At 39.5% G+C, this 23,590-nt stretch overlaps 1 protein-coding gene across 12 annotated transcripts in view; it reads left to right on the forward strand.

Annotated features, from left to right (window-relative positions):
* The window catches only part of zswim8 (zinc finger, SWIM-type containing 8), a 54,152-nt gene that overhangs the window by 26,020 nt on the left and 4,542 nt on the right, over nucleotides 1–23,590 (forward strand). For 2 of the 12 annotated variants that reach the window (XM_079634392.1, XM_079634394.1), the window contains 14 exons: nucleotides 15–146; nucleotides 251–430; nucleotides 1,018–1,201; nucleotides 1,310–1,408; nucleotides 1,534–1,658; nucleotides 3,966–4,254; nucleotides 4,402–4,554; nucleotides 4,747–4,969; nucleotides 5,126–5,415; nucleotides 6,851–7,074; nucleotides 7,204–7,695; nucleotides 7,983–8,223; nucleotides 12,924–13,097; nucleotides 13,434–13,553. In XM_079634392.1, coding sequence (XP_079490518.1) covers nucleotides 15–146; nucleotides 251–430; nucleotides 1,018–1,201; nucleotides 1,310–1,408; nucleotides 1,534–1,658; nucleotides 3,966–4,254; nucleotides 4,402–4,554; nucleotides 4,747–4,969; nucleotides 5,126–5,415; nucleotides 6,851–7,074; nucleotides 7,204–7,695; nucleotides 7,983–8,223; nucleotides 12,924–13,097; nucleotides 13,434–13,553 — 2,926 coding nt within the window. Of the gene's footprint in view, nucleotides 1–14; nucleotides 147–250; nucleotides 431–1,017; nucleotides 1,202–1,309; nucleotides 1,409–1,533; nucleotides 1,659–3,965; nucleotides 4,255–4,401; nucleotides 4,555–4,746; nucleotides 4,970–5,125; nucleotides 5,416–6,850; nucleotides 7,075–7,203; nucleotides 7,696–7,982; nucleotides 8,224–12,923; nucleotides 13,098–13,179; nucleotides 13,277–13,433; nucleotides 13,554–23,590 lie in introns of all 12 variants that reach the window. The other 10 variants (XM_079634393.1, XM_079634395.1, XM_079634396.1 and 7 more) reach the window with 7 other exon arrangements.

Genomic DNA, 23,590 nt, shown 5'->3' on the forward strand with positions numbered 1-23,590 from the left:
ATGGTGTGTTGTAGGTACTGTTTGCCTGTGCTGAGGCTCTCTATGCTCACGGCTACAGTAATGATGCTTGCCGACTGGCTGTTGAACTTGCTCGAGATCTTCTGGCTAATCCCCCTGACCTGAAGGTGGAGCAACCACAGACAAAGGTACCGATATAGTATTTTTCATTGATTTCCCAGAGGTTTCACCTGTGACATACAATCATACTGGTGCTCACCTTTGGAAATGAATATCTCCTTGTCTTGTTTAGGGTAAAAAGAGCAAGGTGTCGACCACTAAACAGACGCAAGTGGCCACTAACACCCTGTCTAAAGTAGCCTTTCTGCTGACTGTGTTGAGTGAGAGGCTGGAGCTCCATAACCTGGCCTTCAACACTGGCATGTTTTCCCTGGAGCTGCAGAGACCTCCTGCTTCTACTAAAGCTCTGGAGGTAAAGCAGATGTCAATCTCATAAATCTGGAGATCTGCTAGTAGACAGTATAGTTTGTTGTTAGGGATGTGGCTGGTTTTTTTGAAATTTGGAAGTGTAATATCAAAAAAAAAAAAAATTGTGGTATAAAAGTACACTGTAAAAAAATATTTTCATGATTTGTTAATACAACTTTATCTTTTGTAAAATCAACTTCGATAACTAATGTGTGAAGATAACATACTATTTTGAGTTTCTGTTTATTAAACCATTCTTTATTGTATTAGCTCAATTTTTTTAATTACAACAAACTCAAAATTAAGGCAACAAGGTAATTTGCTTTAAGTTAAACCAAAAATTAGTTTACAGTGTATTTACATGTTTTATATTATTTATGTATTCATGCATAAATATAAAAATAATGTTAAGTAATATAATTTACCATTAGCAAACGATATACACAAATTGCAGAGATTTGAGCACTTCTATTAACACAATATAACAAACCACAAACTAAAAATGCATTGTAATGCTTTGATGCATGATTTCAAAGATGTGTAGTGGAGTATTTTTTGTCCCATAATTCTAAACTACTGTGCTCTTGTTAGGTGAAGCTGGCATATCAGGAGTCAGAGGTAGTGGCTCTCCTGAAGAAGATTCCTCTGGGTCTTGTAGAAATGACTTCCATAAGGGACAGAGCAGAGCAGCTCCGTGATGGAAACTTCTGCGACTATCGTCCGGTTCTGCCTCTCATGCTGGCAAGCTTCATATTTGACGTGCTCTGCACCCCTGGTAAGTCACACATCGACCTTATCCAACCGTTTAAAAAATGCTCTTTAAAAGCCCCAAAATCCCCATGCTCATTTTTCATATTTTTTTCCTATCACTTGCCTGTTGTAGTGGTCTCTCCCACGGGCTCTCGACCTCCTAGCCGGAACCGTAACAATGAAATGCCTGGTGATGAGGAGCTGGGATTTGAGGCTGCTGTTGCAGCTCTTGGTGAGAGTCCATTTATGTGAAAAAAATACAAAACCAACCAGCAGTAATGTGTGTAGTCGAAGATATTCTTTCATTTTGTGTTTCAATTGTCTCTCCTTTTCTTTAACTGGTTTTTTTGTCATCAGGTATGAAGACAACGGTCAGTGAGGCAGAGCATCCTCTTCTATGTGAAGGCACACGGAGAGAAAAAGGAGACTTGGCTCTAGCACTGATGATCACCTATAAAGATGACCAAAGCAAGCTTAAAAAGGCAAGTCTTTTGGAGTTATCCTCCGTTTACACTGCCCTGTCAATCATCTTGTCACAGTTAAAATCCTCCACATTCAATTTAATTTAATTTCCTACAATTTCAGAGTAATGTAGTAGTACGTTGATCTGCCAGTCATGGGTCTTGATGCTGATAACTTGTGGGTTCTCATGCTGAGAACTCTCCTCATGTGTTTGTAATTTGCATAATGATGCAGTTTAAAGTCCATGACCAAACGTGTCATTACAAAAGTTCAAAATGCTTACTCCAGCCCGTATATGATCTTTGATCCGCGTTGTTAAACTATTTGCGCAGAAACCGCTATCAAGCGCTCAGAACCAGTGTTCTCAAATATTCGGTGTCTGAGATTTTTGGTGACACTGGGCGGAGCTTACATAAATATTCACGAGTTTCCTGTTTCGTGTTAAAGCGCCACTGAAAATATAAGTGCACGCTCCGCGGATCACAGAAACGGTTTTTGATAACGTAATTGCGTTGAATTAAGTTAAGCTTCTTTTTAAATAACTGTATGTATGCTCAATAGTTTGTACATTGCGTCCTGTGATATAATTGAATGATTACAGCCACTGATTTGCCAGTGCTTAGAATAAATGGCAACAGCCATTGAGTCTTTTTTATATATATACCGGTAATCTAAAGGCTACTACTGTTTAATTGCTTTGATGGTCTTTTAAAATAGTTTCATTTAATAAGTTGTATAAATGTATATGTGGTGGCATAGTAAAGTTTCAGTTGTGATTATTTTGTCATTCCCTATTGCTTTCTTAGTTGACAGCCTGCATAACTTCCACCAGACATTAGTATTTAAACACAATGAGAAATGTTTGTTTTTGACATGCATGGATTAATGCATGTAAACCTTCATCATCTTTTTCCGCAAAACACAATGCTCTATATGGGGCTGTTTACAACTGGCCACTTCATGCGTTTTCTGTGATCGAATTAGCTATCCGATCGTGAAAAGACCTAGTGTAAATGCCCTCCGAAAATCCGATTGCTCAAACCACATCAAGAGGTGGTCTGGGCCGCATTCCAGATGAAACTGTCTGAATGCATCTGGTTGTTGAAACCACATATGTACATTTTACTCCTTCCAACAATGCTAAAAAATAAGCGCGTGAGAGCATTATAGGCTATATGTCTTGTTATAGCCAGATATGACGGTGCCACTGCAACACACATCACTGCATCTTTTCATCAAGCCAACATGCAAACTATCTCAAATCAAAGTGAAAGTCAGTCGCAGACGCTTAATGCACAATCATCTTCATTAAAAGTAAATAAACGAAATGATCTTATCAGTGCTGTTGCGGTTCTCTCCTATTGCGGTCTTTGATTTTGAAATTAGCTAATGATCAATAAATTGCAACTCATATCTTTTGCTTTCGGTGACATGAACTCCATTAAATCTGCATATAGCATGGGAATTGAAGATCGGATTTATATCAGTTTTGAAATTGTCAAACGAATTTTGATAAATGAAAACACATTTATGTGACCAGATGTAAATGGAATCGTTTTAATAAATCAGATAGCTATCTAATCAGTAAAAACTCATGAAGTGACCAGGTTTAAACAGGCCCCTAATGATTGGAAACCTAGTGCTGCAGGGTTGCTAATTTCACCTTCACAAGGTTTTAGTTCAATACTATTAACTTACCACAACAATTAAAATGTTAAAATTGAATTACAAGGTCTTAAATAAATTGACTACAAAGCAAAAAGTTACTAATGGGGGGTTTATTTACAAATGTGTATAATTGGCAAAAGTATGAGGATTATTAATATGGGAATAATTAGACATACACACTGCTGTGATTGTTCTGTCATTGGAGTCTTTATTAAATCCTAAAGTGGTTTAACTTAGAATAAGGAATGATTGTGAGAATTTTGTGCTCGGTATGTTTTTCATCTTCAAACCAAACCTGGGTCTCGAGCCAACAAAGTTTTAATCCCTTCTGGCCAGCGCACTTCCCATAATGTTTACTCATTAAGTCAGTAGGTGGAGACTGGAGAGTAGGCTGTGTTTTGTGACTGTTCGAACACATCTGACCGCATTAGTGTTTACACTACGAAAGCAAACTGGTCAAATGCATTTTTCGACAACCTCTGGATCACAAACTTGTACACTTTCAACCACTTCCAATCAACCAAAACGCATCTTAATACCAGGTGTAAACAAGGCCTTAGTCTCTCAAATACATTTTTTGTAATGAAGCATAAGCCAAGATATCATGTGTGAAATGCAGTAAATGTCTTGTATTAATTTCTGTTTTCATCTTTGTGTAGATACTGGACAAACTCCTTGATCGTGAGAGCCAGACCCATAAGCCTCAGACTCTGAGCTCATTTTACTCTAGCAAACCAGCTACCAGCAGCCAAAAGAGCCCATCCAAACACGCCACCCATGGTGCCAGCGGAGCCGCAGGGGGAGTGTCAAAGCACACCCCTTCAGCAACATCAGCTGCTGTGCAGGGCGTGACCGGCGGGGGAGCGGCAGGGCAGCAGGGAGGTTTAGCGGCTGGCGGAGTTCAGAGCACAGCAACGGGAGAGGGCATCTCTGACAACAGAGATCAAGGTGAACCACATCCACCAAAGTGTCACGGGTAGACACTTCAATTTCAGAAGGAAGTTCATTGCTTAAATGTTATTGTCTTAGGTCCCTGTGGAGTCTGAAGTGACCTAGTTAAATTTTTTATTTTTATCCTTCTTTCTTTTTTGGCAGAGGGTGCGCAGTCGACCTCCTGTGAGCAGCAGAGCGAAGCTGCACCCTTCAAGCCTGAAGGCACAGTGCCCAGTCGTCTGGCACTGGGGGGCCGCGGGGCATACGGCACACGCTGCTGGGGATCACCTGTACGACAGAAAAAGAAACACACTGGTAGGAGACAGTGGGTTTGTTAATTAGTCAGATAGAAGATTTTATTTGATGCAGCACCTATGATCTCTCGTGACATAAATGAAGTGCACAGATCACTGCAAAGATGATCAATTCATTTAATTTATTATTTTCAACTATGCATAAAGAATTTTGAGAGTATAAAAAGGTGTTCTTTCTGACATGTTTTCTCAGGCATGGCAAGCATTGACAGCAGCGCTCCAGAGACCACCTCTGACAGCTCTCCTACTCTCAGTCGACGCCCACTGCGAGGGGGTTGGACAGCTGCTTCCTGGGGGAGAGGCCAGGACAGTGATAGCATTAGCAGCTCTTCATCTGATTCACTTGGCTCATCGTCATCCAGTGGCTCACGCAGAGCTGGAGGAGGAGCCAGAGCCAAGAGTACTGACACCAGCAGGTGAGACAAACCTGAGGCTTTTTTGCCCTCATTGCCCCTTATGGGTTTGTTCTTGGTTTTTGGTACCTGTTCATTGACTAAATAAGTTGTTATCAGATTCTCTGATCCTCTAAGTCTGCTGTTTATGACACACACTGTCTCTTTCTCTCTGTATAGGTATAAAGGCCGCCGGCCTGAATGCCATGCTCCACACGTCCCCAACCAGCCATCTGAGGCAGCTGCCCATTTTTACTTTGAGCTGGCCAAGACTGTGCTAATTAAAGCTGGAGGAAACAGCTCCACCTCCATTTTCACTCAACCCTCTGCCAGTGGAGGCCACCAGGGGCCCCACCGCAACCTGCATCTGTGTGCCTTTGAGATTGGCCTGTATGCCCTCGGCCTCCATAATTTTGTGTCTCCTAACTGGCTGTCAAGGACATATTCCTCACATGTATCCTGGATTACAGGTGAGAGATAATTGTGTAATCTGCAGGGATCACAAACTTCAAAATGATTTATTATCCCCTTGAAATGCAAATGTAATCTTTCAAATGTATGTCCTTGGCTTTAGAGTATCAATTCAGTATGGAGAATTATAGTACTATACTAGAGTATATTTATCTCTCCAGGCTCGTTACGATGCCACGTTACGATATACATCACAATACGGGTCCGCACTAAATTTCACCTCAGCAGAATTTAGTGTAACAGCTGTTTATTAAACTGCATACTATAGGGCCACTGCAAACAATAGGCAGACCAAGCAGTTCCCCTCTGCATTGTGAAGGGCCTCTGTAGCACTGTATAATATAGCTAATGGAGTAAGTTTCATTTTAACATTGGGCACTCCCCACCATAGTTTTTCTTGTTTTTTAAGCACATAAATAAAAATGGACTCGTTCTAATACATTTATTTTGAAATGTAGCCTACTTATTCTAATATTTTAATAAAATAATCTTTACATTTGCTGATAGGTTATCATTGCACTTGACATATTATATTAACATACACTCTCTGAAAAATTAAGCATTCTGTAATGTGCTTTCTTCACTTTTGCTCACGCGCACACATTCGGACAGATCGTGCGCGTGCACAGAAACATTCAGCAACACAGAAACTTCTAAATGCTGCCCTGCAATTTTTTATCAATAAAATAGCTTCAGCACTGAAGAGCTACATTATCTTTCTCAGCAAGCAGTTGGTAACATCACTGTTTTTGAAGCAAGCACTGTTTTTTTTAAACTCACCGGCGCTTCACTGTTAATAGAGGAACGCAACGCGGTACAGACTGAGGTAATTCCTACATGCACAATCTCTCTCTGTCAGGCCCATAAATGAACACAGACTTGATGTATTACACTTTTCTGTGAATAGAATATAGAACTGCAGATAGCTAAACTGCAAGCTTACCAGTGTTTTCAGAAAGCCAGCATTTTTGTCCAGAGTGTTTACACATGGTTACCAGGTTGAGAAAAATAAGTAAAACATTTAGCAGATTTTGAAGTCTCTTTATATCAGACAACCCCAGTTATACTCCTCTGCTTGCCAGATAAAAATCTTGTTCTAATATATTATATTAATTAATTTCAGGACGTTTAAGACGCTGTTCTTGTATTCAAATTAAGCGTGGTCCACTGCTGTGCACATGCTGTGGAATTGATACAGAAGCAGCTGTATTGATACTCGTATCGCCAAGTACCATGTGATGATTCTACATCGTTGTATCAATGAATCAAACACGGCTCTAGTGTTTGAATTGAGATTGTGATCTTTTTAACAATTAACCGTGCAGCTCTAATAAGTAGATATTGGTGGATATGTTAAAACAAGAGCATTCTAACAAATGGGTGGGCAAACCTGCCCTTTGTTTGATTTTGAATTCTTCCGTCGTGTTTGCACAGGCCAGGCCATGGAGATTGGAAGTGCTGCCCTCAACATTCTGGTGGAATGCTGGGACGGGCACCTTACTCCTCCGGAGGTGGCGTCACTCGCAGACCGCGCATCACGAGCACGTGATCCCAACATGGTGCGTGCTGCGGCAGAGCTGGCCTTGAGCTGCCTGCCTCACGCTCATGCCCTGAACCCCAATGAGATTCAGAGAGCTCTAGTGCAGTGCAAGGAGCAGGTATTGTCCAGCACAGCCCACACTCATTATACATAGCCACTGGATCAGAATCCATTTTTAATCTAATGTTCTAAAAATCATCTGCTTGTTGATTTTAAACGACACTTTTCTGCATTGTTCTCTCTTCAGGATAATGTGATGCTGGAGAAAGCTTGCATGGCTGTTGAGGAGGCTGCAAAGGGAGGCGGTGTATATCCTGAGGTCTTGTTCGAGGTGGCTCACCAGTGGTATTGGCTATACGAGCAAACAGTGGGTGGTGGTTCAGGGGCCCAACGAGAGGGTTCTGGCCGCTGCGGGGCCAACGGTGGAGCAAGGAGAACGGCACCCGAGGGAGGCTGCGGTATCCTGGATAACACCGGAGTCTTGGATTCATCAGGTGTCTCGGCTGTAACTACGACAGTGACGGCAGCCGCTGTAGTACCCGTCATTTCCGTCGGCTCCACCATATACCAGTCACATGCGCTGCCGGGCTCAGCCATGGCACACACGGCAGGTCTGCATCCCTACACCACCATCCAAACCCATCTGCCCACTGTCTGCACCCCGCAGTACCTGGGCCATCCTCTTCAGCATGTCCCCCGTCCTGCCGTCTTCCCCGTCTCTGGTACAGCCTTCCCACAGGTATGAGCTCTGTTCGTTTCCTATTGAAATGATTATGGGTTTCTGTTACCTTTGCTTAGCATTTTTATTTCAGTCTGTAGTATTATTTGTCTGCATTTAACTGAAAGTAATTAATACTAAATATAGGCTCTAATGCAGATGCTTACTTGGCAGTCATTTATGCATAGCATGACATTCCTGGCAGAATATAAATAGACTCATACCAGTTTGTTTATAAATGTATAATTATCTTTACAGCTATGCCCTTGGTTTAACTTAATCTTTTGGTTTTAATTTTTCAATGGCAGGTATATGACTCGAGGAAGGCGTATCAAGCTGGTTTTAAGAGCATCTGTTTGTCTTCTCAGGGAATGCACCCTGCTTTTATTGGTGCACAGTACCCATTTTCTGTGGCCACTGGCCCTCATGCTCCTATGGCAGCGACCGCTGTCACTTTCCCTGGCGTTCCAGTGCCGTCCATGACTCAGATCGCTGTCCACCCATACCATACTGCAGAGGCAGCCTTGCCTCTTAGCACTACTGTGGCAGGTAATGACAAGTTGTAGAATTTCAATTCCATCTTAACATGAACACAACTTTTGGCATAATATCCAATGTTATTTAAAATAATTCTGAATAAATGCAGTTTTACAATATAGGCCTACAGCAATTTGCAAGAAATGAACACTATTTTCGTCAGATTTAATATCTGCATTTAAAATTATAATCTAAAATTATCTCATTGGAGCATATGGGAACGCAAACAATTAATGGTATTTTGAAACAATTGGTTAGACACTCATTTACTATCTAGTTCGCTTCTCGCTTGATTGCTAGCTCGATCAATATTGACAATTTTGCTTGCATCGTGTCACTATTACTGCTCACTGCATTACCAGTGAGTGGCATTTCACATCTTGCTTGCTGCAAACAAGTGTCATATGAAGTTCATACAAGTGTGAATGTTGCTGATCTTGAAGAATAATGTATTAAATTTTATGGATATTTTGTTTTACATTCCTTATAAATGAGCTACGAACAAATGGCCTTAGTGTTTTTCAGCAACCACACCAACAAAAAAAGTTGGATTTAGTGTGGATTTAGTCATTTTCTCTGAATTCGAGCATAACGCCTTCTGTCACAGGACAAGACAAGAAACACAACCCACGTTGACAAAATTGTTTTTACATGACAGAATAGTCACTAAGAAAACTATTTAAATGCACCAGGAATAACTTAAGAATTGGATTGTGACTCCCTGAATCAAAAATGGATCTAATTGTGAGATGTCTGTCAATATTATTTAATCATGGGTGACAAATATTACATGTACAAAATTATATTTTATTAATGTAGCTTGAAGACAATTTGAACTAAAGCAAATTACAAATAAGAAACAAGAGCAATTCGTCACAGTGCCCTCAATATACATAATTCAAGACTAGTGCAACAAACTAGTTATCTGAAAGAACTTTATTGCCAAGTATGTTTGCACACACAAGGAATTTGTTTTGGTGACAGAAGAAGCTTTCAGTACACATACAACAACAGTTCACAGGTAGTAAAATAAAATTTAAAGAATAAAGATATATGAATAATATACATATATGTACAGGTGAAACTCGAAAAGTTAGAATATCGTGCAAAAGTTCATTTATTTTTAGTAATTCAACTTCAAAGGTGAAACTAATATATTACATAGACTCCGTACATGCAAAGTGAGATATTTCAAGCCTTTATTTGTTATAATTTTGATGATTATGGCTTACAGCTATGAAAACCTTTTCACAATATTCTAATTTTGAATTTAGGATTTTCATAAGCTGTAAGCCATAATCATCAGGCGAGTGGAACTGAGAGGGTATACATGTATACATGTTCATGATGTAGATTGCCTGGGGGAAGAAACTTTTCTTGTGCCTGGCTGTTCTGGTGCTCAGTGCTCTGTAGCGCAGACTGGGCGGCAACAGTTCAAATAGAAAGTGACTTGGATGTGAGGGATCCAGAGTGATTTTCTGAGCCCTTTTCCTCACTCTGGATGAGTACAGTTCTCGGAGAGTGGGCAGGGGAGAACCAATAATTCTCTCTGCAGTCCGAACAGTCCTCTGTAATCTTCTGGTGTCTGATTTTGTAGCTGAGGGCCAAACCAGATAGTTATGGAAGTGCAGAGGACAGGCTCAATGACGGCTGAGTTGAACTGCATCAGCAGCACCTGTGGCAGGTTGAACTAGCTGGTGAAGGAAGTACAGCCTCTGCGCCTTTTTTGCAATAGAGCAAATTTAAATGTCCCATTTCAGATCCTGAGAGATGGTAGAGCCCAGGAACCTGAATGACTCCACTGCTGCCACAGTGCTGTTCATGATGGTGAGTGGGGGAGTGCTGGGGTGTTTCCAATATCCAATAAGTCCAATATCATCTGCAGTGATGACTGCACCAGTCAGCCAGCTGTTCAACTTTCTGCCTATATGCAGACTCCTCACCATTGTGTAAGAGGCCAGTAGTTGACTACAAACTTCAGAAGGGAGGGGGCAGTGCTGATTGTGCAGGTGTTGGATGTGAATTTCCCCAGCCTCACTAGCTGTTGGCTATCTGTCAGAAAGCTGGTGATCCACTGACAAATAGAGCTAGGAACAGAGACCTGGGTTAACTTAGTTTGAAGGACTGCTGGGATGATGGTGTTTAAGGCCAAGATGAAGTCCACAAACAGGATCCTTGCATAAGTCTCTAGTTTGTCCAGATGTTGCAGGATGTAATGCAGTCCCATGTTGACTGCATCATCCACAGACCTGTTTACTAGATAAGCAAACTGCAGGGGGTCCTGTGATGTCCTTCAGGTGTGCCAGCACCAGTCTTTCAAACGATTTCATGACCACAGATGTGAGTAGGGCTGCCAACTTTCTAAAATTGAAATAAGGAACGGGGGAGGGGAGACATGTGACATTTAATTTGACAACATTTTAAGGATGTGTAGTGCAAATATCTTTATATTATATAATTATACTTCCATTTTAGTTAACTTTCTTTCCAGTGTAAAACAATAGTACATAAAAAAACAGCTAATAAAGAAAATATAAAATATATATTTTATATATATTACCTGTTTTTTTATGTATTATTGTTTTGCACTGGAAAGGAAATATTGCACTCAAATAATGCATTCAAGCAATACAACACCTGTATATATGCACAAGGAAAATGGCTAATGTAGTTTTTCACCACAAATTCTGCTGTTAAACACAATTAAGTTGAAATGATGCAGGTTGAAGGGTTCAAGAGAAGCAAATATTATATATATGCACAAGGAAAATCCTCACAGAAACAAATAAACCTCCAGACTAAGCACATTGTGCAGCTATTTCCCATTCAATTCTATATTTTTGTGCTCTTTTTCGCCGGCTGCTTGGAAGTAACGTTAGTCATTTTTACATTTCCAGCTGTTGTCACTTGTCATCATCGTTGCTACGATACATGACTCACAATGACTGAAACGACCAATTAAAAGGGCATTCTCTGATGATTTTCCAAGATGTTAAAAACGTGACGCTGATCATAGACAAACGGGGAGAAATTAGTATCTACCGCACGCACCGTCTGTTTTTTTTCTTATCATAGCCTACAAATGTCTTTGTTCATAGTCTGACATATATATTAGAAGCTATGTGTGTGTCTGTCACGGATTTGCACTGAATTGATTCTCAAAAATACGGAACAAAGTGCGCTCCGTATCGGTTCAATACGGAACAAGACTTTTATGTGTCAAATACGGGACGATTCCGTAGTATACAGAACGGTTGGCAACCCTAGATGTGAGAGCGGCAGGTCTGTAGCAATTTAGCCAGTGATTTTTATTTTTATTTTTTGGGTGGATGGGGATGATGGTGGAGCATTTTAAGCAGGAAGGGACTTCCTCCAGTGATCTGTTGAAGAGCTGCGAGAGGATGAAAGCCAGCTGGAGACTTTGATTTTCAAATCTGCTTTAGAAATCATTCAGGTCGTCGCCCAGTTGTTGATTCCCTACAGAATTGGGGGATGTCGTCTTGTAGATTCTCTTTTGTCAGTGTGTTTTTGGCCTGATTGTACATGATTTCCCCCCATTCCTGTAGGCATCATCTAAGGCTGTCTTGAGTTTCGCTGAGAACCATGGTTTGTTTTTGTTGTATGTTAAATAAGTCCTGGTAGGAATGCACATATCCTCACAGAAACTGATGTATGGTGACATAATCTGTGAGTTCATACAAATCAGTGGCAGCAGCTTCAAAAACAGTCCAATCATTGCAATTGAAACAGTCTTTTAAATCCCGCTCTGCTTCTTTAGTACTTATTATATGTTTAGCTGATTTCAGTTTCTGCCTGTAGGTCAGTATAAGATGAACCAGACAGTGATCAGAGAGTCCTAAAGCTGATGGACCGATATGCATCCTTTATTGTGGTGTAGAAGTGGTCCAAAATATTTTTTTCTCTGGTAGGGCATGTAATGTGTTGTCTGCATTTTGGCAGTTCAAGGGTGAGGTTTGCTTGATTAAAGTCACCAAGAATAATAATAAGAGAGTCCGGGTGTTGCTGCTCTGTGGTCTGAGCAGCCAGCTTTTGCAGCGCTGCACTCATATGCGCTTGCTGTGGAATGTAAATACGAGGATGAAAGAAGAAAACGGAATGGCTCCATTCAGCCACGTTTCTGTGAAACGCAGAGCTGCATATTTTGAAAAGTCCTTATTTGATTCAAGAAAGAAGTTAGTCTGTTTTGTTGGGTAGAGAGCGGAGATTTGCCAGATGGATACTAGGCAGCGTGGTTCTAAAGCCGCGATGTTTGAGTAGATTTCTGGATCGATTTCCACGCTTGTGCGTCCTAGAGTGCTTGGGCAGCGCTGCTGCTCCTCAAACTACAATGTTCAGCAAAACGTCAGAATAATCAAAAACCTGTAGAAGATTGGGTAGTGTGTACTCCTGAATGTTCAGCAGTTCATCCCTGGTGAAACTGATTGTATAAGAAAAACAAAAAACAGGACAAACTAACAAAAACAGTAAAACAACTGGAGAGTTCCACACAGAGGCATAACAAATGCATCTTGAAAAAAATCCATTTTGAAAGCATAGACCATAGTTGCATAGTTTAGTAATTTAGTGCAAACTCAGTGCCGACAAAAGTTCATTACAGTTCTTACCAGTTTACCAGAAATTGTTGGAAAGGCATTGGACAGTTTGCAAATTCATAGACACCCCTGAACATCCTCTCCCCTTTTTTTGCCCAGCAGCAGGAGTACATTCAGCCGCCACCATCCAGGCCATTCAGGGGACTTCTCTTCCAGGACTCTCGTCCCAGCCTGCCTCGCTGGTCAGTGCACCATTCCCTGTGGAAGACGAGCAGCACAGTCAACCAATCAGCCAGCAGGGCCTGCACTACCTCCACTCGGCCTACAGAGTCGGTAAGGACGCCTGATTTCTAATTACATAGATCCATTAGGGCATGGCTTGCCTGTCCTTATGTTGCTGTTTTGCACCCATTAGGATCCATCTGGTCCTGAATTGTGGTGATTAATTATCAAGAGAGGTGAGGGAGAGGTCGGTTGTGTCCATGTTGCAGGACTCACAAAGAACTCTCACAGTGAGAAATATTAATTAAGGCATGATTTCCGTTCTATCAGTACTCATAAGTCCTGGAGATTAGGATGTTTGGGTGCATGTGTCAATTCAATACTTGGATCAGTACAGTGTCGTACAGTACAGAGTGTTGATGGCGAAATGTTCCTGTCATTATTTAGGTATGCTGGCCTTGGAGATGTTGGGAAGAAGGGCCCACAACGATCATCCGAACAACTTTTCCCGTAGCCCCCCTTACACAGAAGACGTCAAATGGCTGTTGGGCCTGGCTGCACGTCTTGGTATGCCCATTTATCTTTGCAATATGTTTTTTTTTAGGAAAAACAAGATTTCCTGTCACCTGCTATAATAGCTAAAATAGACTGTAAATTATATGTTGGCAGTTTACCTTGCCTTCAGCGGACAAAAGGTGACTCTCCAGCAGAGTTATTGACATCCTGATGTCTGTCCTCTTACTCTGAGCTTTATCCCATGCTGATTGCGTGCATGTTGCCAGTTTTAATGGGATTAAATATTACAATTGAGAATGTAGAAGTAGAAAATATGCCATGTTCTGGTTAGGCATCTTATTAAAATGGCTTGTTTGTATTCTTGTATTGCTAGTTGTCCCCTCTGAGATGTGTATCCTTATCAGAAGGTAATGACATGGACCTCCACAAGCTTCCTTTAAAATGATATTCTGGGTTAAATACTTTTTTTTGCTAAGTTAGTAAACAGTCTGTGTGCTTGGAAACGGGCCAATTTAGCTCAAAGGATTATTAATTCATTTATAGGGAATTTTGAAATTTTTGTTTTACAAGAGCAAAGAATCGTCCAGCGTTCATTTGAATGGGCCATAACTATAAACTCTGTAGTGGATATTAATATCCAAACTATAGTGAAAACTATATTTATTAGCAATTTGTCAGCGTCCTTGGTTTTTAGGTTTGTTGATTTGATGGATGTCTTTTAATGCCTGAAATGGTGTCTTGGGAGAAATTGTTCTAGGTTGAGACTGTTTAGCTTTCATTTGTGGTAAAAAATTGGATGTGCATGGAGCTCTCTCTCTCTCACACATTCAATTTTAAGGTGGATATTAGTATATTACATATATTAGGTGTGGTGCGTCAATCTTAATACCATTACCTTGACCCTTATGGGGTAGACAGCCATTTTACCTTATAAAGGAAGAGGTGAAACAAGAGCAAAACAAATCAGTTGAGTGTTTTCTGGTTAAGCTAAGGTGTCATGTACCAGAACTTAATGTTAGGTGTTTTACTTGAGTGTATATAGTTACATGTTTCCTTTCTGAAGCTAGTTTCTACCTGTGGGAAGAATAAGTGTGTTGAATGATTTCAATGTTAGATGTTTAACTTCTGTGTGTAGTGTAGTGCCGTGCCGTGCAAAAGACCATAACTTCGTTTTTGGTCGAAAATGAGTTATTGATATTTTTGGCACAATCAAGACCTCCTGTATCATGTGGATAAGTATCTAAGTAATAGCCGAGTCCCAAATAGACGCCTGTCTCTTTTACATGCCTGGTGTGGCTACAGGTTTGGATAAATAAAGGCCGGTCTCAAATAGAGACTTGTTCTGTTTTTTAGTTTTGGGTTGTATTTAATCTTCTAAAACCCGTCAGATCGTCTGTTTAAGCCAGTTCTATGGTGCAGATTGCACTTAAGAGAGCCTTGCGCATCTGGGCGGGAGCACAAGCAAGGCAGGCAGAGTTAGCGGAGGCCGTCGAGGGAGAAGTGGAGGAGAGCGACGAGGAGGAGGAATTCACCAATGAACTTGTAGTTGAGGATGTAGAGTGATGATGATAGTGATGAATGGGGTCGTTTTGTATCGTAGCTTTCATTCTTTCTTGTTGATGTGCTTCGGGCAACAAGTTCATAGGCTCGATGGATATTACCGGTAACTTGTATTGTTCAGCTCATGGCTGTCACATCATTTTGTTTTTTTATGCTGCCAATAATCTAAAGGGTTATAGTTTTATATTAAATTTACATTTATTTCTCAAATCGTCGTTATGTATAGGCCTACTGACTTCACCCTATGCTGCAATATACATTTTAGTTTTACATTCATTTACAGAAATCAGCTGGTTGAATGAAAATTGCTGATGTTATCGGATTTTCAGGTGATATTCTCAATTCATTCAGTTAACAGACGCTCTGAATTCAGACTGCAGACTAAGCAACGATTGTATTTAATTGTACAGTACAATCATAACATAGTACAGACATGATCTTAATTCCATAATGTCCTTAAACATAACAATATTGCTGGCCATAAACTGACAAAGTGTATCCGGTGTGCTATACCTCGAGTTGTCATAGACAACTGCGCTTCTTGTCCGGTGTGCGACCCTCTTTAGATATATACGGACATGGTAATATAGTAGGCTAATTTTTACTGATTTGTTAAACGCATTCGAATTATAAATAAAATGTAATATAATGTGGTAACCTCCTACTGTCATGCTTTCCGTCTATCAGCCTATGCTATTTGGATCGTTATCTCTAGGCCTACACTCAATGAACAACCAACACTAAATTATAGGCCTGTCTCATATAAGTTAGATGCCTGTCTCAAATACAAGCCGGTGCAGTTCGGCGATTTGGGAAAATAAAAGCCCGGGCTATTATTTGAAGTTTTACGGTAAAACATAATGAAGCAACAAGTGCTGGTGCATACAACATCAGAACAGCTGTTAAGCGGATTATACCTAATTACAGTGTCTGGAATAAATCCTTGTGACGAGCGAAGTGCACAAGCACAATAATAGGGCAGACAGCTGAAACCACCGCATACTGAAAAGACGCAGAACACAATAAATGCATTAGTCGTCGAGGTAGTCCAGAACGCGCTCCCTACTGAGTCCCAAAGCGGAAGTGGCATTCATACTTTTTCGTGAACGTTCAAGGAGCGGGACACCTTCGAACACGATTGATGTTCGAATAATTGTTTATTGTGTATACAGCGCTTTTGAGAAGCTGCTTTTAAAGGTGCTTTATAAAATAAAGGTTATTATTATTATGATCTCAGGAAGCGGCTGTGATAAAGGGGCTATCTTAATGTGAAAGTGTATGCGTCTTTCAGATCCACCGCTATAAGCCAGTCCCCGGGTCGAATGTGCACGAGGATCTGTTTTATCGTGATCATTTTAACGTGCGCTTAGCAAGTCTTATGCCACTCTGTACAAGTTGAAGATACTCTTTACTGCTATCGAGGTATTTTGTCATGTCTAAAGTCTATGTATTAATAATGCCATCAGAATGCAACCAAAGCACAGGATAGCAATACATAGATGGCTAAGTAATTGCAAATCACACAAAATAAATGCCATGATCACTAGATTTTATACCGCTGTTACTATAATGATTTTCTTAATGGTGATCAGCAACCAAATATTGATAATGTGGAAGTTACTGCCTGTTGCCTTGGCATGACTTCTCACTTTTTGCTGACAATACAAAGGCAGAGTACAATAACTTTAAAAAATCTTGAGCTCAAACTTTGACCACTATTTTAATGTAGATCATTTTTATTTCTAAAACATCTAATTTCCAGTGTTCTATCTTTATTCCAGTGTTCTACCCAATTAATTTGGCGGGACAACTAAAAATCTTATTTTTCTCAGTTCCGTAGTGTAGTGTAGTGTAGTGTAGTGTAGTGTAGTGTAGTGTAGTGTAGTGTAGTGTAGTGTAGTGTAGTGTAGTGTAGTGTAGTGTAGTGTAGTGTAGTGTAGTGTAGTGTAGTGTAGTGTGATCTTTTTCAGTCTGTGTTGATCCCCACTTTTCTTGTAGGTTTGACCCATGTGATTTACCCGGTTTAGTTTCGATGGGTTTTTGCATCTTTGCCTTGGACTAGGGATCACCCATGATATGACGGGAGTCAGTCCAGTAAGGCAGGAAGTTATTTGGCAGACAGACAGTGAGAGGTAGTTTGGCATGGCTGTGTAGAGCTATAGTGCAAAACTTTGTCTCCTACATTGCATTCCTCTTGTGATGCCTTCTGGTGGTGGCAGACTTTCTAACCTTCTGTGCTTATTGTGGTTACTGTTACAAACATACTATGGAACTCACTGGGGACGAGCAACTGTTTGGTTAGCCAGATTCTTCAAAATAACTTTTATTTTCAACAGATGAAAGAAACTTATTCGGGTTTAAAACAATCTGACAGTAAATTATGACAATTTTCATTTTGGGGGGAACTTTCCATTTAATGTTAATAAGACAACAAAAAACAAAGAGAAATTCATTTATCACTTAAAGCTCACTTGAAGTTCTTCGATAGTATACCACATCAAAAACTTCTAGCCTAACTGATAAAGTTCAAACATTATTAAAAACAAGTCAGCAGTCAGTAATAAAATAAGAACAAAATTACTAGCAGAAATGAATACTAAATAACAAAGTCTAACAGTAGTGTTCAGGTACAGAAATGTATAATTAAGCCTAAATGTAAAACACTATATTTGTTCACTGTAGAAATTAAATGTAGTTAATCTTTGTTAAAAAGGTATTTTGTTGTTTTATTAACATTAATGACACAGAGACAACAGTAGGAATATTAGGTGTCTGACATCTGTTTCTTTCTCAACTGTTCACTTATGACATATCCGAGAGAATACTTGCCGAGACGGGTATTTATATTTAGACATAATTTTGTGTGTATGTGTCCGTTCAAGGGCAAGGAACTGTGGAAGAGGAATCAATTCGGTGTTCGAACGCTATCTGAAACATGCCTGTCTCTCTCTCTCTCTCTCTCTGTGTGCGTGCAGCGGTGCGCACAGAACGCGCGAGGCCCGATTTTCCGTGAGTCCTAATTTTAAATGGTTTGAATGTGTAAATTGCCAATACAAAACACGTCCAAATTATAAACTTTCACTCTATGATCATTAAATTTAGCAGTTAATCCGCGAATCACATGCGTGCCGAACCGTGGGGCCTGGTCCGTACGGATCCCGGATCAGCTGCGAGCCTTTGCACCCCTTAGTACCTTTCCAGGGGGTCTTCCAGAGCATTGATTTTAGAGTTCTTATCTTTAATATCAGCTTTGGCTTTCTGTAGTAGATGTTCAGTAGACTGGAGTTGGTTTACCAGGTGCTTCTGGACAGTCTTGAATTCTTGTTTGTCACATTCAGTGACTGTAACAGCTTCTTGAAACTTATCAACTTGTTTCTTGCTCCACTTCGTCGGGCACTTGGAGCTAGTCTGTGCAGCGTTGAGTGTGCATCAGCTCTCTCAGGAACTCAGTGCTCTGACACTTGAAGTCGTCCTGGACTTTCATTTCAAGGCTTGCAGCTTTCACTTCCAGCTTGTCTATTCTGCTCTTGGCACATGTTTGTTGCTTAATTTCAGCTGCGCTGGGAAGGCATAGGTTAGAGAACTGGTGATCTAGACTATCTCCACATGTTTGTGGTTCTGACTTGAATCGTGTGTCAGGAATCTTCTCAAAATTATGACTATTATTAAAAATAATAACAGTTCAATTGTCTTTGGTCTGAGGTAGTCGTAATGCTTCTGAGCCAGGCATCCACATCTTCCCCTTAGGCAGTGGAACAGCTAAGTGTCATTTCAGTGATTGTACACACTAATAGTGAAGTGTGGTGATGACTAAGTGTTTGCCTTAGTGTAGACAGGTTGTGAAGACTTCGTCACTCAACTGAGTAAGGGAAAGAGAGAAAAATGCTAAAACAAATCTCATTGGAAAGAAACAATACATTTTTTATGGAAAAAAAATAATAATATATATATATATATATATATATATATATATATATATATATATAATATAAATATATATATATATATAAATATTCAACTAGTGATGCGAGACTTCGTCACTCAACTTAGTAAAGAAAAAAGATTAAAAAATATATATATTCTCATATTTTCTATCAATTAAAAGCTTTTTTTGAAGTTAAACAATATTATTGTTTATGTTTGAAAGGAAAATAATACAATAATAGTGCTGATACCTCTTTTTTTAGTCTGACAGGATTGACACCACACACCTTCAGTTGGACCACTTACCAGGGATGATTTTGAATGCTCAACATTTGTCTCTGTTAAAGATCTTTGATCATCACAATGACAAATTAAAAAAAAAATCCTGTGAAAAACATTTCTTCATGCCTATAAAATAACTCGCTCACACCAGCTCAGAGATCCACTCTGTGCAACGTTTACTACAGTAAAGTTGACACTGGCAAGTGGAAATACTGGTTTTATTCAGCCATATATGTTTGAACCAGAAACTGATTCAGAAGAAGTGGAAGAGTGAATTACACTGAGTTGATGTATCAGAATGTTAATGCGTTTTATCTCTACAACTTCGGACACGTAACGGTAATTTATATTATTAGCCTTTGGCTTGACTACGTTATCAAACAGCTAATAATGTGTTGGTATTGTTACACAAAGCATGTTCCCGTTCGCCATCTCAGTCTGCCTTCTAAAAATCACTAACCTTAGAAACACTTTGAACAACTTAATGTCAGTGGAGAAAGGCATATAGTTAATCAACATCGTAATATACATCATATACATAATTCACCTAAATATACAAAAAAATTCATATCAACAGAAAAATATACTGGGATGACCTGACGAATCCCCTGCTTCAGAGCATAGTTAATGACATGCTAGGGCCAGATGACAGTTCTAAATGCCAGAACTAAGTGTGAATCTAAAAACAATTGTTAATAGGGTGAAAGGAAAAATTTTGGTAGAATAAGTTTACTTAAACTTCCAAAGTTCAAGACTTGTTCATCCTAAGGTAATTAGATCTAAAATATACATCTAAGAAATAATGATAGCTTGAAATGACTTCAATGTAAACACAACTGCTTCGGTTAGCTTAGGAACACTGTAAGGTTTGTTTACAATATGGCGTCTATACACTGCACGTGCACAGTTCAGAGTCCGCCCGGAAGAGTCTTAAAGCCAGGGACACACTTAACGACGGTAAGGCCGATTATGAATGTAATTTGATACTTACGACTGATCATGCCAAAACGCGCTCAGTCAGAGACTGAATGTTTTAGCTAGTAGTTAAGTGTGTCCCAGGCATAAGACTTATGTGCCACGATCGTAACTATGGCGTCAGAACAAACGCTAGTCGGCAAAGACATGAATTGCATCAGATGCATGTTACATGAAATGTAGGCACTTTCAACACTGTAAAATAAGACACCTTTCGTAGCTGGTTTTATGACGTGGCACTAGAAACACTCAGTTTGTTAAGAGTGAGATTAAGCTCTAAAGGGATAGTTCACCCAAAAATGAAAATTCTGTCATCATTTACTCACCCTCAAGTTGTTTTAACCCTGTTTTGAGTTTCTTTCTTCTGTTGAAAACAAAAGAAGATATTTTGAAGAATGTTGGTGACCAGACAGTTGATGGACCCCATTGACTTCCATAGTATCTTTTTTTCCTACTATGGAAGTCAATGGGGTCCATCAACTGTCTGGTCACCAACATTCTTCAAAATATCTTCTTTTGTTTTCAACAGAAGAAAGAAACTCATACAGGGTTAAAACAACTTGAGGGTGAGTAAATGATGACAGAATTTTCATTTTTGGGTGAACTATCCCTTTAAGCAAACGACAGTTTTGTTCTGTAATTGATAGAACTGCGATCTCGGCGGATTGTCTCTGTGCAAGTTTCTCTGGGCATGTAAAACAACAGGGTTTCTTCGCTGTTGATTCACAGTTTCAATGTTAAAGCTTTTCTTGATCAAGATTGAAATCACCCCCCTTCAAATCACACTCAGACAAGCAGTGTTGCACAAGCTCACAAACAGACAAGCATTTAGCTGTTTAACACAGGGAGGATATAGCACATTAATTGAATTGGTACACGCACTGACAAACAATCTTGCTATAAATAAATAAGGCCTTTAGAAATAGATCGAGGAACACACTCAATCTTACCGCTCTGTGAGGAGAATATTCGTCCTTACAGAGGAATTTTTATTACTGCAGTTTAATTTCGTTCAGCTCTCTGTGACTGATAGCTATTTGGATGACACTGAACACGCAATGGCATCAGTTAAGCTATAAACAATGCATTCTAGAAATTGAGAAACACGCTCAATTCTTACCTTATCAAATAGTGTGAGATATCAGATCTGAATTTACTGCAGTTTAAAAATAGGGAGGCAGACTAGATTAGAGTAACAGCTTTCTCTGCATTAATTAATTAATTCATACATTCAATTAAGCCATGCGTTTACATACGTCACTTCTATATCATCCGCAACAATGGAAAAGATAAATTACTTAGTATATGCTTACAATTAAGATTAAACTGTCCACATTTTCCACCAATAGATGTAAGGGAAAGAGGCCAATTTAGCTCAAAGGGAATTATTAATTTATAGGGAATTTTTAATTATAGGGATTTTTTAATACTAAATATCAGCACACTTGAGATGCAGCTCGGCAAATCAAAATAGAGGACTGTTAATTGATTAGAATATTCAGTGGCATATTTTTGGTAATGCTTGCCGTTCCAAGAAAACTAAATAAGCCTTAGTGTAATTAAGTTGAAGCACATCTTTATTTCTAATGTATCTTTTTGTTTTAACATATTTTGCTTTATTTTTGCATTGAAATGTAGAGATTATTATTATTATTATATAGTTGGATATAAAGCAAGTCTTATTTTTGGCCCTTCATAGAAAAAAAACTTTGGGACCAGGAAATGGTGCAGGAAATGCAGACATAATGTGACAAAATATAAATTCAATGATAAATCGGCTTTCCTTACAATTTATGGACATAATCTTAAATTGCAGTCTTCCAAATTTGTTTGCGTTAACAGTTCTACTAATTGTGTTTGACTTGTGGGTGATATTTCGCTCTATTTGAGCTTCTATAATTAAATTTCACCACACAAAGAATAAAAATTACTTGACCTCTTTAAAGCATCCCATCTGGGTTTGATTTATTAAATAAGTTATTCATGCAAATTATTTGTATGCTATAGCTATATGCTGTGATCCCAGCATATTCTGTCTGGGACTTGTAGGGTAGGCTCATTGGATTTTATGTATATGGAAGAAACAGAACAAGCAAAGCAATGCACTGATGAGCAAGACATAACCAGAAAGGTGCGATGAAGTTGGCTTATTGAAATGGTTGTATATAGACAGTGCTTTTTGTACTTGGATTTTAACTTAATGTGGCCCATTATGCTTTTTCAAACATTACCGTTTATGCAGTTTGTGAATGTTAAAGCTCTGCGATCAAAGTGCATTACAAATAAAGATATTGTCTGTAAAGAATCGAGAATTGATCTTAACTGCTGAAATGTGTTGTCAGCAATTTCATCATCCATAACTATGTAAAAATTTGTGTAATACCAGCCTATGGTCTTCATTGGTTGCCTGCAAACAAGGTTTACTTGATTCAACCTCGAACACTGTTGTTTTAGCTGAGGCCTAGAAAAGTTTGGCTTGTGTTGTCAACATGTAGAGAACACCGTTTTCAGCGCTGCAAATCCATTTTGCACACACTTCAAAAGAATGAGGACTGGAATTTATATGGAAAAAAATGTTTTTGTTTCCAACATGCGCTGTAAGCGGTAAACCAATCACAACAGACTGGGCCGTAAGACCAATCAAAGCAGAGTAGGCTCACAGAAAGGAGGAGTTAAGAGAGACTGAATCTTCTAACTAATCATTTTCAGACTCTTTTAGAAATGAGGTGATGTGCAATGTATATTATGAGACAATTCAAGTTTTTTTTATCTTGGATGCATGAAAACTAAAATTAGTAACCTTTAAAATAGCATAAGGGGCCGTTCATATATCGCGTCTTTTGCGTGCTCAAGTTCGTTATTTCAAATGTACGTGGTGTGACGCGCTCGTTTTTTTCCAGGCGCAACGAGATTTAAGAGTGACAACTTTTAGAATGCTGTAAGCGCACAGCAGGTCATGTGACAAGAACCAACCAATCAGCTTCACTTCACCCTTTCCGTAACAACATTGAAAGCTCAGTCAACATGAAGCATGGGGTGCACCCAAACACTGTTTTTTTTTCTTGTAGCAGAGCTACAAGCGTTTTTCGGTGGTGGAGATTCATTACTGAAACTTCTTCGCCGTTATGGAGATCGCAGTTCACGGTTGCATAGCACCAAAAGAACGCAACGGGAGCGCAAGTGCTTTGGAAAGAAGGAGCTCCTTCCATGCGTTTTTAGACGCGATATGTGAATGGCTCATAATAGGGACACTTTATAAAGTTAAAGGTGCATAGCGCACGATTCTGAGTTTTTGCAGAACTATGCCACCTCTGGCGGCAAGCGAAACTGCAGCCAGAGATGTGCAC

This window comes from Phoxinus phoxinus (genome assembly GCF_949152265.1).
Source record: "Phoxinus phoxinus genome assembly, chromosome: 14".
In the NCBI taxonomy this organism is placed as follows: domain Eukaryota; kingdom Metazoa; phylum Chordata; class Actinopteri; order Cypriniformes; family Leuciscidae; genus Phoxinus; species Phoxinus phoxinus.